General features: G+C 39.2%; 1 protein-coding gene across 4 annotated transcripts in view; it reads left to right on the top strand.

Annotated features, from left to right (window-relative positions):
• Positions 1 to 14383, top strand: part of arhgap10 (Rho GTPase activating protein 10) — a 61823-nt gene that overhangs the window by 26484 nt on the left and 20956 nt on the right. For all 4 annotated transcript variants that reach the window (XM_037764594.1, XM_037764593.1, XM_037764592.1 and 1 more), the window contains 8 exons: positions 1540 to 1621; positions 1834 to 1876; positions 1981 to 2049; positions 2571 to 2645; positions 5413 to 5497; positions 8928 to 8986; positions 10554 to 10659; positions 13416 to 13575. In XM_037764594.1, coding sequence (XP_037620522.1) covers positions 1540 to 1621; positions 1834 to 1876; positions 1981 to 2049; positions 2571 to 2645; positions 5413 to 5497; positions 8928 to 8986; positions 10554 to 10659; positions 13416 to 13575 — 679 coding nt within the window. The remainder of the gene's footprint in view (positions 1 to 1539; positions 1622 to 1833; positions 1877 to 1980; positions 2050 to 2570; positions 2646 to 5412; positions 5498 to 8927; positions 8987 to 10553; positions 10660 to 13415; positions 13576 to 14383) is intronic.

Here is a 14383-nt window from a genome sequence, read left to right as displayed (position 1 = left end):
GAGATTTGTAAAGTATTTAATACTCTTATCAACATGGGAGTGGGTAAATATGCTTGCTTTATGCAAATGTATGCATAAATGTATTACTGGAAATCAATTAACAACACAAAACAATGACAAATATTGTCCAGAAACCCTCACAGGTACTGCATTTAACATAAACAATATGCTCAAATCACAACATGGCAAACTCAAGTCCAACAGGCAACAACAGCTGTCAGTGTGTCAGTGTGTTGACTTGACTATGACTTGCCCCAAACTGCATGTGATCATCATAAAGTAGGCATGTGGGCCCCTTTGAAAATGGCCATGCCAGTTTTTCCTCGCCAAAATTTAGTGTAAGTTTGGAGCGTTATTTAACGCTTGGTACCAATGGATTCCTTTGGATTTCTAGTTTCATATGATGCCAGTATCTTCACTCTAGCTTTAAAACTGACCCCGCTACAACCTAAAAATCCCAAGTTACATTAATGCGTTCAAAAATTAGTGGCGTTAAAACGAATTTGCATTGATGTGTTATTATCGCGTTAACTTTGACAGCCCTATATGGATTATAATTATTGATGTTACAAGGTTCATTTATTGTCATTCTACAACCCAGGGTTGCACAGCAAAACGTGAGTTGTAGTAAAAATGGGGCTTTTTTTGTTTACTCTATATATACTGATAAAGTATTATCCATAATAATACATTATAATTTATTTGTTGATTATATTTTGTATTGTTAATCTGAAAAGTAACTAATTAAATGTATCAAATAGATGTAGTGGATAAATAGTGCAATATTTCCCTCTGATATGTAGTGGAGTAGAATATAAAGTACCTGCCTACCTACCTCTACCTGTACTTGAGTAAATGTACTTAGTTACAATCCACCACTGATTACAAGTATCATTTTACATTATGTCATAAGTGACACAGTTACTTTATTTGAACATTTTCTCTTGAATGACTCTTATGTGAATATTCTCATGTGCCTTGTCCATAGCGTCCACAGGGAACACAGATTATCGGCTGTGATATTCCACATTACCAGTTTAGCTAAAGATCTTTGCTCCACACACTTCCTGATTACGGTTTAGCTTGCTGCTCCATGTGTTTGGGATTGCAGAGGGCAGGACAGCAGGATTTGTGTTGGAGGGCAGCCCTCGCAGACTTAGCTGGGAGGATTTGTCACACCCTGCTGTGCCCTGCTGTAATAGATATCTCATTTTGTCACTCAACTTAACTCTGCCCTGCCCTTCTTCTGTAGTATTAATAGAAGAGCAATACCCCCAATTTAGTATGGATATTCAAGTCCACACATCCATTCTGATGAGTAACTTGATATCCATCTGGTCCCACGTGGTCTCATAAAGCAGGGGGATGACTAATAGGTCTGATATTTGCAGTTACCGCAAATCCAAGGTGCACTTGGCAGAGGGTGTTTTTTAGTTTCAAAGATCGCTAAGCACGTTTGATTGTTTTATATTGACACTGACTGCACTGTACCTCCTAAGGCTTTGCCTAATGCTGATGTGGTATATGGCTCTCTTTCAGGCCAGGCACGGTGCTAACAGTACAGGCTCTGTCAGAGGATGACCACAAGTTCTGGATGCAGGCCATGGGTGGGAAGGAACCTGTGAGTCAGCCGCCTGCACTGTGTCATCATCGACCACTCACACTTGAGTCATGTAGCCCCACTGTATTCTGTTTAACTGCCATCTTATATAGAAAAACATTGTTTTTTTAGTTTAATATACTTCCATTTACCTGCACTTGTACAGTATATCACAAGGCTTAAGCAAGTGATAAACTTTAAAAAGCCATGAAGATGTTTTTGTTTCTTTGCAGATTGGACACTATCTTGGGAAGACTTATTCTAAAGAAAGAGGAAGTAAGTAATCTAGCTGTAGCTGTACCAGATTACGTATCTGTAAATATCATTACATTTCATGAGCTCAATGCTTCACCGCATTTGTCTTTTTCTTCCACCTGCAGTTGATGCCCAGCTGGATGACGTGGGTTTGAGTTTTATGAAGAACTCCATCAGCGCCATAGAGACGAGAGGTGAGCTTCAGATATGTAAATATAGAAATGATCAGTTGAGAGAAGGGGGTTTATTATATATATTAACACATGCAGTATCTTAATCTGTACACAAGGGGGCAGACTTGCTCCAATATTGAAACAAAAGGCACTGCAGGCAGCGTGTACTGTAGATAATACTAATGCCGTTCATTGCACAGCTCTAAAGTTCTTATTAATTTGCTTCAGTCTTCACATGCAGCTTATCTGACCTCTTTTTCAGTAAGAAAAAAAAATCAGTTTTGGACTAGTCCCTCTTAACGTTTCTTTATGCAAATGGTTATCTATGTGACTGAATTTGGTTCAGATTGCAGTGGCATATTCATGTATCTGCTCTATAGTTTCCAGGGTTGTTGTTGTGTATATATAATATTCTGTCCTTATTCTTGTTCGTTTTTGTTTGCCTCTTCATTCATTGTTTGCTTTTCCCTGTAAAGTACTTTGCAACTTAATTAAGAACAGTGCTATGCAACTAAAGTTTCATTATTGTTATTACCTATCAGGTATTAATGACCAAGGCCTGTACAGAGTTGTTGGGGTAAGCTCCAAGGTCTCGAAGCTCGTCTCATTAATGATTGGTAAGTTAAAGTCTATTCTTTTCTTTCTGCTCTGGAAATGTATTTTGCGTAGAGAGAGCTGACTAACGTTAAAATTTGAATTTACATGCTACTGAACTGTCTCTGTGATATTGCCTCCAGTTAGGTGAATGTGCTGATGTAATGGACGTGTTTGTCGGGGCGATATTAAAAAGATAGTGACTGAGAATCAGCCCATGACTCAGCCTATCAGAACCACGTCTCTCTAAAGTGCAACAAGTGCCTGGGCGTATCTTTGCCTCACTTCATTTAATTTTTATATCCCTCATACAGGGTCCCTCCCATCCTCGTCCTTGCACTTTTTTGGCTTTTGCTTCATTAACACCCCACTAACACCGCCTCTCATGTGCTCGTGGCAGGCTTAGTCTATCAGTCGTCTTTCTCGATTTCCTTTCTGCCTCTCACTCGTCTCGAATCCCTTTTCACTCAACTCCTTTTCTATAGAGCTTGTCCTCTGTCCTTTCCATTGCTCCCTGTCTGCTCTCTGGTTTCCTGCCGTCTCCAGTAGACACCAGCTCACTTTCAGCTCTGTGTTCAGAATGACAACAAACTCAGGCAGCAGTCAGCCTGTCTCAGCTTCCTCTCCAAAACCTTCCAGCCTCCCAACCTGCCGACTCATGCTGTGGACTCCATTAACACTCTGCTGCAGCACTCTAAGAAGTTTCTTTAAAGCCTGAATATAATAAAAGAAGCGTTCGTCTGTGGGTTTGACATTCCACATATTGGTGTGAACGAGAGAAAAATACAGATATTACTTGCAGTTTGATGTTTGCAAATGTTGGTTCACTGACTGACCATATAGAATAAGATATTTTCATTAAGCTGCCTGGAATGTAACTTGAATTTTATCCTTGAAATGACAGAGGAAGTACTACTTCTGCACAAACTAACACATTCACAAACATTTCATGCATACAACAGTTCACAGTGAGTGGGTGAAGCGAGCTTTAAACCCTTAAGAAAGACTTCGGATCCTCCCACTCCTCCTCCTTTTCATCTCTCACCCACCGACATGGCCAGGGTCCAATCAGAGAGGACAGAGTGATAGAAAAACGAGTCTCCCATCATATTACAGTACAAACAGAGAGAGCGGCACCTATTGAATGTCAGGCAATATTATAACAGGAAGAAGACTGTAAAAGTGAGCTGGATTATGTCTCTGACCTGTCCCTTGTACAGTATGTGGATGTGTGGTGTTGGTCGGGATATATGGCTATCAAAGCTGCTGAGTTAGACTTCCTAGTTCTATAGATATAATTGCAGCGTGAGGCAAATTTGAGGAATGCTGTGAGATGTTTTCAAAGAACTACTCGATACGTTCCACATTTTCAGGATTTGAGGCGGAAATGACCATTAATGGATTTATTCCAGAGCCTAAAAGGTTTATGTTGCTTCCTACTTCTGTTAAATAATATCAGTTCAAAACGAAAATCTTTAAGCAACTCTTGACGACTTTAAAGGGTTAGTTCACTTAAATTACAAGAAACCTACTGTGATGCCCCTCGCACCGTGGCTAGTGGGCTTGCCTCTTTAAGTTCAGTTCAGACTGAGTCAGCCCGGGCCCCTCTAGGATCCGGACTCTCACAAGAGGCAGCCTGGTCTCCTAAAAATTACATTCCCACACAACAAAATGACATTGTCAAATTTACAACAATACAAAATATTTGTTGTGATATTTGTTAAAATTATCTTGGACTTCCTTTCACACTCATTAGACCAGTATGTTAGTTGTGAAAATGTGTGATGGTCAGGACTTTTTCTTCTAGTTTATCAGACCTTTCCTGCTTAATGAATATGTATGGCAAAATGTATTTCTGCATCTAAGGGTGTCATGGGAGCTACTTTAGCTTTAGCTACTGTGCTACAATCACCACAGTACTGTTATGTCCCCACTGGGCATAATGTAGATAACTAAGGTAACATAACAAAGAATTATATCTCTGAACTCGCTGCTGCTCTGTGGTCAGCTGTTTCATAATCAATGCTACTCCAACTGCTGCTGCCAAAAATATTTCCTTGTGTCCTTGACCTAACCAAGTCCAAGCCTGTTTGTGCTACAGCAGATTATAGAGCCTGTGCAGACCCCATTAATCTCAACACATACACACTTGCAGAGGCACAGCTTTTGGCTACAAACACTCTTCAAAAACATTTGCTTTCAGAAGTTGATATTGGACTGGCCATTTTGTGGACAGAGCAGGCGGAGAAACACACAGTCCTCCTGGCTGTAGTGCCGAGATGAAATCTAACACAGACCACCCACCACCCACGACGCTAAAGTCTGCGTGGTTACCTGAGCCCTGTACAGTACAAGTTCCTGACTCACAACACCTTCACTGACACATTACACTTCCAAATCCTCTGTAATTCATAAGAAGTTACTGAAGGCGGGGACTGTCATGATAATGTGCCACCTGAGTTTCCAGCACAACACAGCCCCGGAGTCCCTGCGGAGCCAGTGAAGTTGTGAGGGATTAATTAAACTTGTAATGAGTGTAGAACCAGCAGCAAGCTGTAACTTCCTTCCATATCCACTGGGGCTAGACTAGACTCGACCCCCAAGGATAGCAGCACTGCTTTTATCCTCACATGGCTAATTACAAGTTACATATTTATGTTACATATTTTGACTTTCTAGGCTGCCCACAAAATCACAGTCTTTGGCTGCTTAATATGGAAAACAATAGTTAGCTGGTGCTTTGTGTTGTTACCGAGTAAGAATATGTTTCATTATTTTGTGATTCATCAGATGAGAACAGCAACGACGTGGATCTGTCTGCCAGCGAGGACTGGGACGTTAAGACAGTAACGAGTGCACTGAAGCTTTATCTGAGGTAAGGATCAGTGAGACGAAAAGACACACATATAAACAAATGTAAACCATCTAAAGCTGTCAAATGATAAATAAAATCAACATAATGATAATAAAATAATTAAGTGGCAACTAATTTGTTAATAAATTAATTTTTTTAGTTATTTTTGCAAGCAAAAATTCACAAATATGCACTGTTTTCTGCTGATTCTTTACTGTGTCATATGTGTAGGGCTGCAACTAACGATTATTTTCATTAATCTGTCAATTAGTTCATCGATTAATTGTTTGGTCTATAAAATGTCATAAAATGGGTGAAAAATGCAGATCAGTGTTTCCCAAAGTCCAAGATGACATCCTCAAATGTCTTGTTTTGTCCACAACTCAAATATATTCAGTTTACTGTCATAGAGGAGTAAAGAAACCAGAAAATATTCACATTTAAGAAGCTAGATCAGAGAAAATTGACTTTTTTTCTTAAAATATCTAAATAGTTACATTTGATTTAATAGTTGAGGGCTAATCAATTAACAGCTCTATATGTGATTGTAAACCAAATATCTCTGGGTTTTCACTGTTGGCTAAATAAAACAAGCAATCTTGGACTGTTTGAATACAAGTTAGTTATAATTCCAATATTTTCTGAGATTTTATGGACAGAACAATGAAATGTTAGAAGGAATTGGCAGAGTAATGAAAATATTCCTTACTTGCAGCCCTAAAACCATCACTTTCTACCCAGTAAACATTCATGACATTGTTCATTTGCTAATAATTTCTTAATAAACCTCTGTTGTGATCAGTTTAACACCAGCTGTCACTCACAACAAAATATTTTGGTAGAACTCGTACATAAGTACAAGTAGTAGCACAGTTTTGTGACCCCTGAACACATTATGAGATATAAGTTAAAGCTTGGGTACAGGAGAGGTAACATTGGAGAAACCCGCAAGAGTACACTAGATTTTTAAAAAATCCAACTGAAAAACCCAGCCCAGTGTTGCCAACTCTTTTCCAATGAAAGTAACTAGCAGCATAAGCTGCTAACTAGCTCCAAAAGGGAGCTGAATTAAATGATTGGATGGGTTTATTACAGTCCTGTGACAGATCCAATATTTTTATCTCTTCTTTTTTTGTTAGAGCTTTTGATTTATTAATTGCTGTCGTTATGTAATGAGAATTTCAACAAATATAACAAAAAGATGTTTCTAAAATACATTACCCACCTTAGCTCTAACTTTCGTAATTTGTTGTCGTTGTATTGATGCATTCAAACAGAGGATGTGACTTGGCTTGACCAGTCCAGAGACACCTGTGCTTGGTGCATAGTTGATTCAGAGTTGACGTGTGTCTAAGCAAATCCACTTCTGACCTAAGACAACCCCAGTGGTTAATGGAACATTTTCTTTGTATATCTCTCTTTTGATGAATATGACAAATCTTCCGTTCACTTAAATATGAAACATTTAATCCATTGTCGTCTCTGTCTTTTATAAAAATGAGTTAATTATGCAAAGTGCATAATTAACTCCTCGCGAGGTCACGTTGCTTACTGTATGCGTGTTCCACATTCACCAACTCCTTCCTGGTTGACACATAGTGTGGGTGAAGTTCAAAGATTAAAAATGTAGTTTGGTTGCAAGAAGCTGAGGCAGTTTTCATTTAAATGCCAATTTGTTTTTGTAAACATGTGCGGTTAGCAACAAATTGAGTTGGCTTTGCTTATTTATATGAGAGCAAAGTTGTATTTTCTGAGTTTGGAATTTGCCTGTTTACTTTGCAAACACATTAAAAAATACTCCTAAGAGGCTGAGACTTGTACCATATTGTAAATGTCTTTTTTTACTATAAAGCAAGTTTTAGTGCAATATAAATACTGTGAAACTCTGAATCCATGGAGAAATACACACAGCCCGTATTCAGAAACTCTGCCTTTGAAACAAGCTGTCAAGATTTCTGTAATTTTGTGATAACTATTATCAATGCGTCCCAGTTTATTTCCTGTTGCAGTGTATATAAATGACATCAGCTGACAGGAAGTGAACATGGACCCAAGCCGTTGCCTAGCAACAGAATTCCATTGAAATTCCGCTGAAATGCGCTAAAAACGGAGCGTTTCAGACAGAGTTTATTCAGGCAAATAGTATGAGGAAAATAAAGTTTTTTTTTAACATTTAAGCATGTAAATATGTTCTAGTAGTACCCCAAAATACAAGTATGAACCTGAAGATGAGAATAATATGGGACCTTTAAACGCTTAATGTTGTAGGTCCATTACCTTGATTACCTTGATTTATCTGCTTTTTAACCTGCACAGTTAAACCGTGTTCATTCATGTTCATCTTGCTGTGAGATGTTATTGTGAAAATAACAGATTTAAATGTCTAATTGAAAAAGCTAAATAATAATTATAATCAGTAATTGATAGCAGTTTAATTGACAGTACTAAAACATCAAATAAAGAATAACAACATCAACGCTGTTGTTGTTCTATTTAATTTCTCTCTTATTTTCACTACTGTTAACTAAGTGCTACCATAAAATCATAATAGTGTTATTTCATGTAATTCTAAGTGTCCACTGCTGTATAACAGCGTTAGAGGACTATTATTCATCAACATGTATCTGATCAGGGTGTAATTGACAAGTCCTATTCATTTATTTATTATTAAGGTTGTGTTTTGATTTTAAGCTTCGACCCTTTCAAGGAAGCGGTTTGTTACGGGTCGTGGGCCTCTGTCACACTCACAGTCTCCTCTCGGCTGTGACTCAGAGGTAGAGCAGGTCGTCCACCAATCGAAATGTCGGTGGTTTGGTTCCCGGCTCCTCCGGTCACATGTCGAAGTGTCCTTGATCAAGATACTTAACCCCAAATCGCTCCTGAAGGCTGTGCCATCGGTGTTTGAATGAGTATTTAGATTAGATCCTGATGAGCAGGTTGGCACCTTGGTCGGAAGACTAGAAAAGCGCTATATAAGTGCGAGTCCGTTTACCATTTAACTCCCAAAGTAAAGGAGAGCTTCGCCGTGTTTTAGTCAGCCAATACTCACTGCAACATTTATGAATCATTTTTAGACACTGTTTAGGCTAACATTGCATATCCATGTTGTTAATGCTATATTAGTGTTGCTCTGACTTGTCTTTTACTTTGTGTCTGGCCTGCTGGAATAAAGCAGGGTCAATCTCCTCCGTTTCCTCTGAGGCTAAGTACCTTTGGCCACTGGCCAGCTGCAGTGTGAAAGTACCTTCAGATGAACTTGGTTATCTCAACGTGTGCACCATCTAATTCCATCCCCTGCCCCGGCCACATTAATCATTGCTGTGTGCAGACCCTATAAAACAGTGTGCCGGCTATTTCTGTCCCCCCCTCGCTCACTTCAACTCTCACTTCTCCATCCAACCCCCCCCCCCCCTCACCCTCTCTCTCTTTTTCTCTCTCTATCTCTGTGAAGGAGCCTTCCTGAGCCGTTGATGACCTATGGACTTTACAAAGAGTTTATTAGCCCTGCAAGTAAGTTTGATCACCTCTTATACCATCACTTAATCAAACAACAGTGTACACATGTGTTGTCAGTTTAGACTCTGGGGTCCAATTGTTTCTTGTCCTGGTGTGAGTTATTGAAAACATGCAGTCAAGTGAAAAACAGTTACATTCATTAACTGTTATGTAAACTTTTTACCAATTCTTTTAGTGGGTAATAGTGGCCAATCCTCTTAAGTAAAGGAGTCATGGTCTGAAAGCTATTGGTCTGTGTGTGTCTTGAATGCTGATTAGGATCCATCCATCGTTGTCCTCATCTTTTAAACACTTGACAGGGGGTCTCTAAAAAGTGTAATGTTTAATGCTATACCTTTATGTCTTCTTACTTGGTTTCAGAAATGTGCACCCCCAACATCTGAGGACACTCTTGTCCTGTTTTTTTTATGAGAAATGTGATGAAATGTTGTTGACTCCCAGTGAATAGAGTTTACCCACTCTGGTTGCTCAAAAAAAGCCTTTGAGATGAATTTGGCTCAGACGTACATTTTTGACATTTCAGACTGTTTTACAACACTTGTATTTCTGACATTTAGTAGCCATTCAAGAATCCCATGTGAGCTTACTGCCCATCTTCATCTAATTTATACCTGTGGCCAAATAAGCCATTAAAGGTTAAAGCTAAAAGCTTTAAAAAATGATAAATATGCTATAATTTGCATGCCCTTAACTGGTCCAGTGAGTGACCTTGAACAGCAAAAAAGACACAGTTTTTTCCCGCCCACATAACATCATTTATGTGGGAAATGTTTTTTAAAGCAAGCCAAACTTGAATCTTATTACAACAAGTGCTATAATTGGATCAGGTTGACATTTTTATCAGGCGCTCGCAATGCCCTCATAACGAGGGGGAAAAAATGGATTAGCGACGAATATTTTTTTTGATGGATGACAGCATCCATAAGCAGCTTTTTCCATGTTTAAATCCTTGTCGTTCCCATAGTAATGATGTTTTGTGTGTCTGTGTGTGTGTGTGTGTGTGTTTGTGTGTGTGGGCGGTCAGATGCCCATGTGTGAGGAAATGTTTAAGAGATGATCTTGGGGGGTTTTAGCACAACCCTTTTATACGGTAGCGACAGTAACGTAAAGCTATCTCCTTCGCCAGCATAGTGGTCCCTGCTGCCAAATTCTGGGAGGCTTCAGACCATATATCACTTTCACACCTCTTCCTCACTTATTTAAACTGGGATGTATCATCCTCCCAATCCTTATACTGGAGGGTGATAGCCTCTGATCATCGTGTCCTTAAAGGTCCACTAACTTTTGCTCAATTTATAGTTTTCCTGAATGTATCCAAATAGTTTTTGAAGTAGTAGAGGGTTCAATTATTCTGCTAAATTACTTCTATTTGGTGTGTCTGCACCTTAAACTCTGCTTCAAATCAGCAGTGTATGTAGTGTATCATCATCTCTTTAAATCCGCTAATGTTGTACAGTATTCGATCGCAGCTGTGTTGGCGCTTTGCCACCTGAGGAGCACAGAGAAATCCTTGTAGTTTAACACCAGTGCATGGCTGCTTCTGCTTCTGCGTTTTGAACAGAGGGCGGTAGTCCAGAGTCTCGCATCCAAGCCGTCCACTGCCTGGTCCACAAACTGCCGGAGAGGAATCGACAAGTCCTCGGGCTGCTTATGAAGCATCTGGCCAAGTGAGTGCTCATAGTTCCCTGGTCATAGTTCAGCCAATCTCCACCCCCTCTCTCTCTCTCTCTCTCTCTCTCTCTCTCTCTCTCTCTCTCTCTCTCTCTCTCTCTCTCTCTCTCTTTCTCTCTCAGTTCTCTCTTTCTGCTCTTCCTGTCTGTCTCCTCATTCTCACTCCACATGCTTTTTCTCTCTCCCTCACTCCCACTCTCTTCACTCCCCCTTCCCTGCTGTCACTCCATCTCCTCTCTGTCTACTCAGTGACTGCTGGGTAAGAAAATTGACGCCGCTAGCATCTTAACATTCCTTTTTTTTGCCTTTTCTTGGGTCATTTTAAGATTATTAAAAGTTGTTGCGGGAGGATTGTGTTCAGCATACCTGTTCAGCATGCCCACGTTGTGCAGTGTAGTGAAATGAAATGGCCCTCTCAAATGAAGCCCTCTCTTGAGATTACTCTATACACCCCTGGAGAGACCACTATTGTGCATCACTCCATTTGTGTGATTAGATAGGAAGAAAGATTTAAGAAATAATGTTAGCTAACATTACAAGGTTTTACCTCAGCAAGCTTTTTATAAACTAAATATGAGCAAATTGAAGATAAGTAAATAATCCCTCTTCCCTGAGGCAGTGAAAGTCTGCTGGATCTTATTTCATAGAAACCCGCTGCAGAATCAGGCTCTGGTAAAAAGGCAGCGCTATTGAAATTGAATTTGGATTATCCAGCGTGAAATTCTCCAGACTGGAGAGACTCGAATATTTTTCTGAAGTTGGCGTGTGTGCATGTCCTGCAGGGGAAGGAAGCAAAGCCAGAATTTCACACTCCTATCTGAAATGGTTTCAGAGATGTTATAAATGTGAGTTGTCACCAATGTTTTTGTCTTCAAAGGCATCCTTTGAAGCTATTTAAACTGTCTCTGCTGCTCTGCTGCATATCATCACATTTTGAGTGTGAAATCTCTTCACCTGTCCGTACAACTTTTTCTCTCAAATTAAGGTTTTTTTTCTCCACTTTTTTTTGACCTCCTAAGATAAAGTTTCATCTACTGAAGGTGATCTAGGAGACATTAGTACGACTTATCATTCCTCCGTGTCAAATGTCATTACCGTGTTGTTGAAATAATCAGAATAGCCACTGCCAGAAGTATTTATAGTTGTTTGCTGGAATTGATATGGAAAGCCTTATCCGTGGCATTTGTGTAACTTCAAGAAGTCTGGATGCACAAATCTCTCATTAATGTATATCCAGTGTAGGGAATGGTAAATGCCAAACTGTACATGCAGGACAACTTAATGTTAGGATTGAAGAGTATTGGTTAAGATTTGCTACAGCTTAGTGTTGTTGGCAACAATTTGAAATGTCACAAGATAAACTAAAATCCCCCCATTTTTAGTTGCCATGGTATCTCAAAATGCAGTGTCTGCTTTATGTATTCACTGTTTTCAGCACCTCTGTGATGCGAGCGACAAAACTTTGGATCATCAAGAAAAACTAAGAAGTAATACACAGAATCAAAAAGATCAAGAAAGGGTTCAAAGTAATCCCTAAAGAAAGCAACATCTCGTTGTAATTCTTGAGCCATTTTGGACTTGCTCATTGTGAAACGCTGCATTAAAGGGAAGAAACAATACTTGAGGATTTTCTGCAGTGCTTTTAATTAGAAGTAAGCCGCCTTGCCTCGCCTCAAAGAAAGACCACCTCTCTTTAACATCATAAAAACAATTACCTTACATTACAATTTAATGAAATGAAACATTGACATTTAGGGGAAAAAGAGCAGAGGAGCAATTTTACACAGCAAATGCCGTGCTGTATATTTAATGAGTGAACTAAATGGGTGACGAGATGAGATGCGGCACGACCTAGTAGCTCCCCACCTCTTTTAAACAGTTTGCACGGGAATAACCTATACTGTATGTCAAGGGTGTTTTTCAGGCAGCAGCCAAGCCACAGTTGACATTTGCTATGTTTGTCTTTGTTTTTTTGTTTGCTCTTATACTTAAGTTTTCATTTAATTTCTTAAAACTTTTTTTTATAGTAATAGAGTGCCGTAGGTCTTAAAACCCAGAAATGAGTCTTGATGTCAATGGGTTTTTTTAATCTCTTTTTAGTTAGATGCCTGAATTAAGGTCTGTGGTTAACACAAGCTTAAGAGATATTAACATTTTGTTCTACGATATAAAATACGTCAGTAAATATCCCACGTGTGAATTTTTAAGCTTTTATATGTCTTAAAGAAAAGGCAGTTGCTACCAAGTCGTTAAATGAGACTACTTAACGTCATCATGACGAACACTAGTCCGCCTTAAGCTTAGTGGTGGTGACGTTTATAGCATAACGTTAGCTTTTTAATTCGGCCGATTGCTTTCACACTTCAATAATCATAAAAGTGGTGTTTATTTGTGAAGATTATCTTGCTGAACAAAACGTGTAAGTATCATAAACATTTTTGAAAAATCCCGTTGGTATTTTGTCGATGCTAACTCCCTGGTTGGCCTACAAAAATACGTCATCCCTGCAGCCCTCTATACATTACAGTTACAGTAGAGTAGAGTTTTGCCCTGTTGTTCTTTGTTCATATTTAATCCATCCCTTTTTCTGTCAAGTGGTCCCTTGTTAAATCTTAACAAGATATAATCAGAGGTTATTGTTTCTCACTTTAGTACAGTTTCATTCTATCCTAAAATAAAAATACATATCGGTGAAGTTGAGTTAGTAAATTGGAGTAAAATGTGTATAATGTGAGTTGTTATCTTTCCTCAGCGTGGCGGCTCACAGTAAGCAGAATCTGATGACTGTGGCCAACCTGGGCGTGGTGTTTGGCCCCACATTAATGAGGCCACAGGAGGACACTGTCGCCGCCATCATGGATCTGAAGTTCCAGAACATTGTGGTGGAGATCCTCATCGAACAAAACGAAAAGGTAACACTCAAGACTGGGATTTGCCAGTCACACAGTGCAGTATCGACTGCACTAATACACTTGAAACTGAATATACTGTCTACTAGTAGCAGTATACTGTAACTTCAGGTGGAAGTAATTAGGTCTTTTTATTGCATTATGTTCTATTTTCCCAAAATGTCTGTTTTTGATTGGTCCAATCTTTACTGCAGTGACTGCACTTTTAATGAATCATTCTGTCAGTGCAGTATTGTGTTTATAGTTGTGTTTCCACTTGCCATCCAGAACTATATTCACTAAAAGCTAGGCACCCGAGGCAACACAAGGTACAACAATTTAACACCAAATCAATCTGAATGAGGTGACACAACAGCGCCTTTGTGTTGATCTACCTGGGTGGCGTCTAATTACTCGATACTGAAGGATAATAAATGTGCAAGCCAAGCACAAGATCTAATGTTTGGAAGTCCTGGTCTCTCTGCACTGAGCAGCGCTTTCTTACTGTTGTTTAGAAGTTTTGTATTTTTTTCTTAAGTTTCGATTTGGCAGTTTGTGTTGGCAGAGAAGTGCACATACTGTACTGTACCTGAGTCTCAATTAGGATGTGAAGCCCTTCTCTTCTGTAGGTCCTGTTTGTTACGGCTGTTTAGACTTGTGTATATTCAGCTTCTGTGAGCAAATGTTCTAGCAATGAAAATGCATCCTATTAAATAACGGGTACTTAGTGGTCTTTTCAGATATATGCGTATTGCTGTACAAAATAATGAGCAGAAATAAAGTTCTCAGATAATGAGACATGCACCACATTTAACTTAAACCCTTGGGATGT

Source organism: Sebastes umbrosus, chromosome 3 (assembly GCF_015220745.1).
Source record: "Sebastes umbrosus isolate fSebUmb1 chromosome 3, fSebUmb1.pri, whole genome shotgun sequence".
NCBI classification, from domain to species: Eukaryota; Metazoa; Chordata; class Actinopteri; order Perciformes; family Sebastidae; genus Sebastes; species Sebastes umbrosus.
This window is presented reverse-complemented; position numbering and strand designations above follow the sequence as displayed.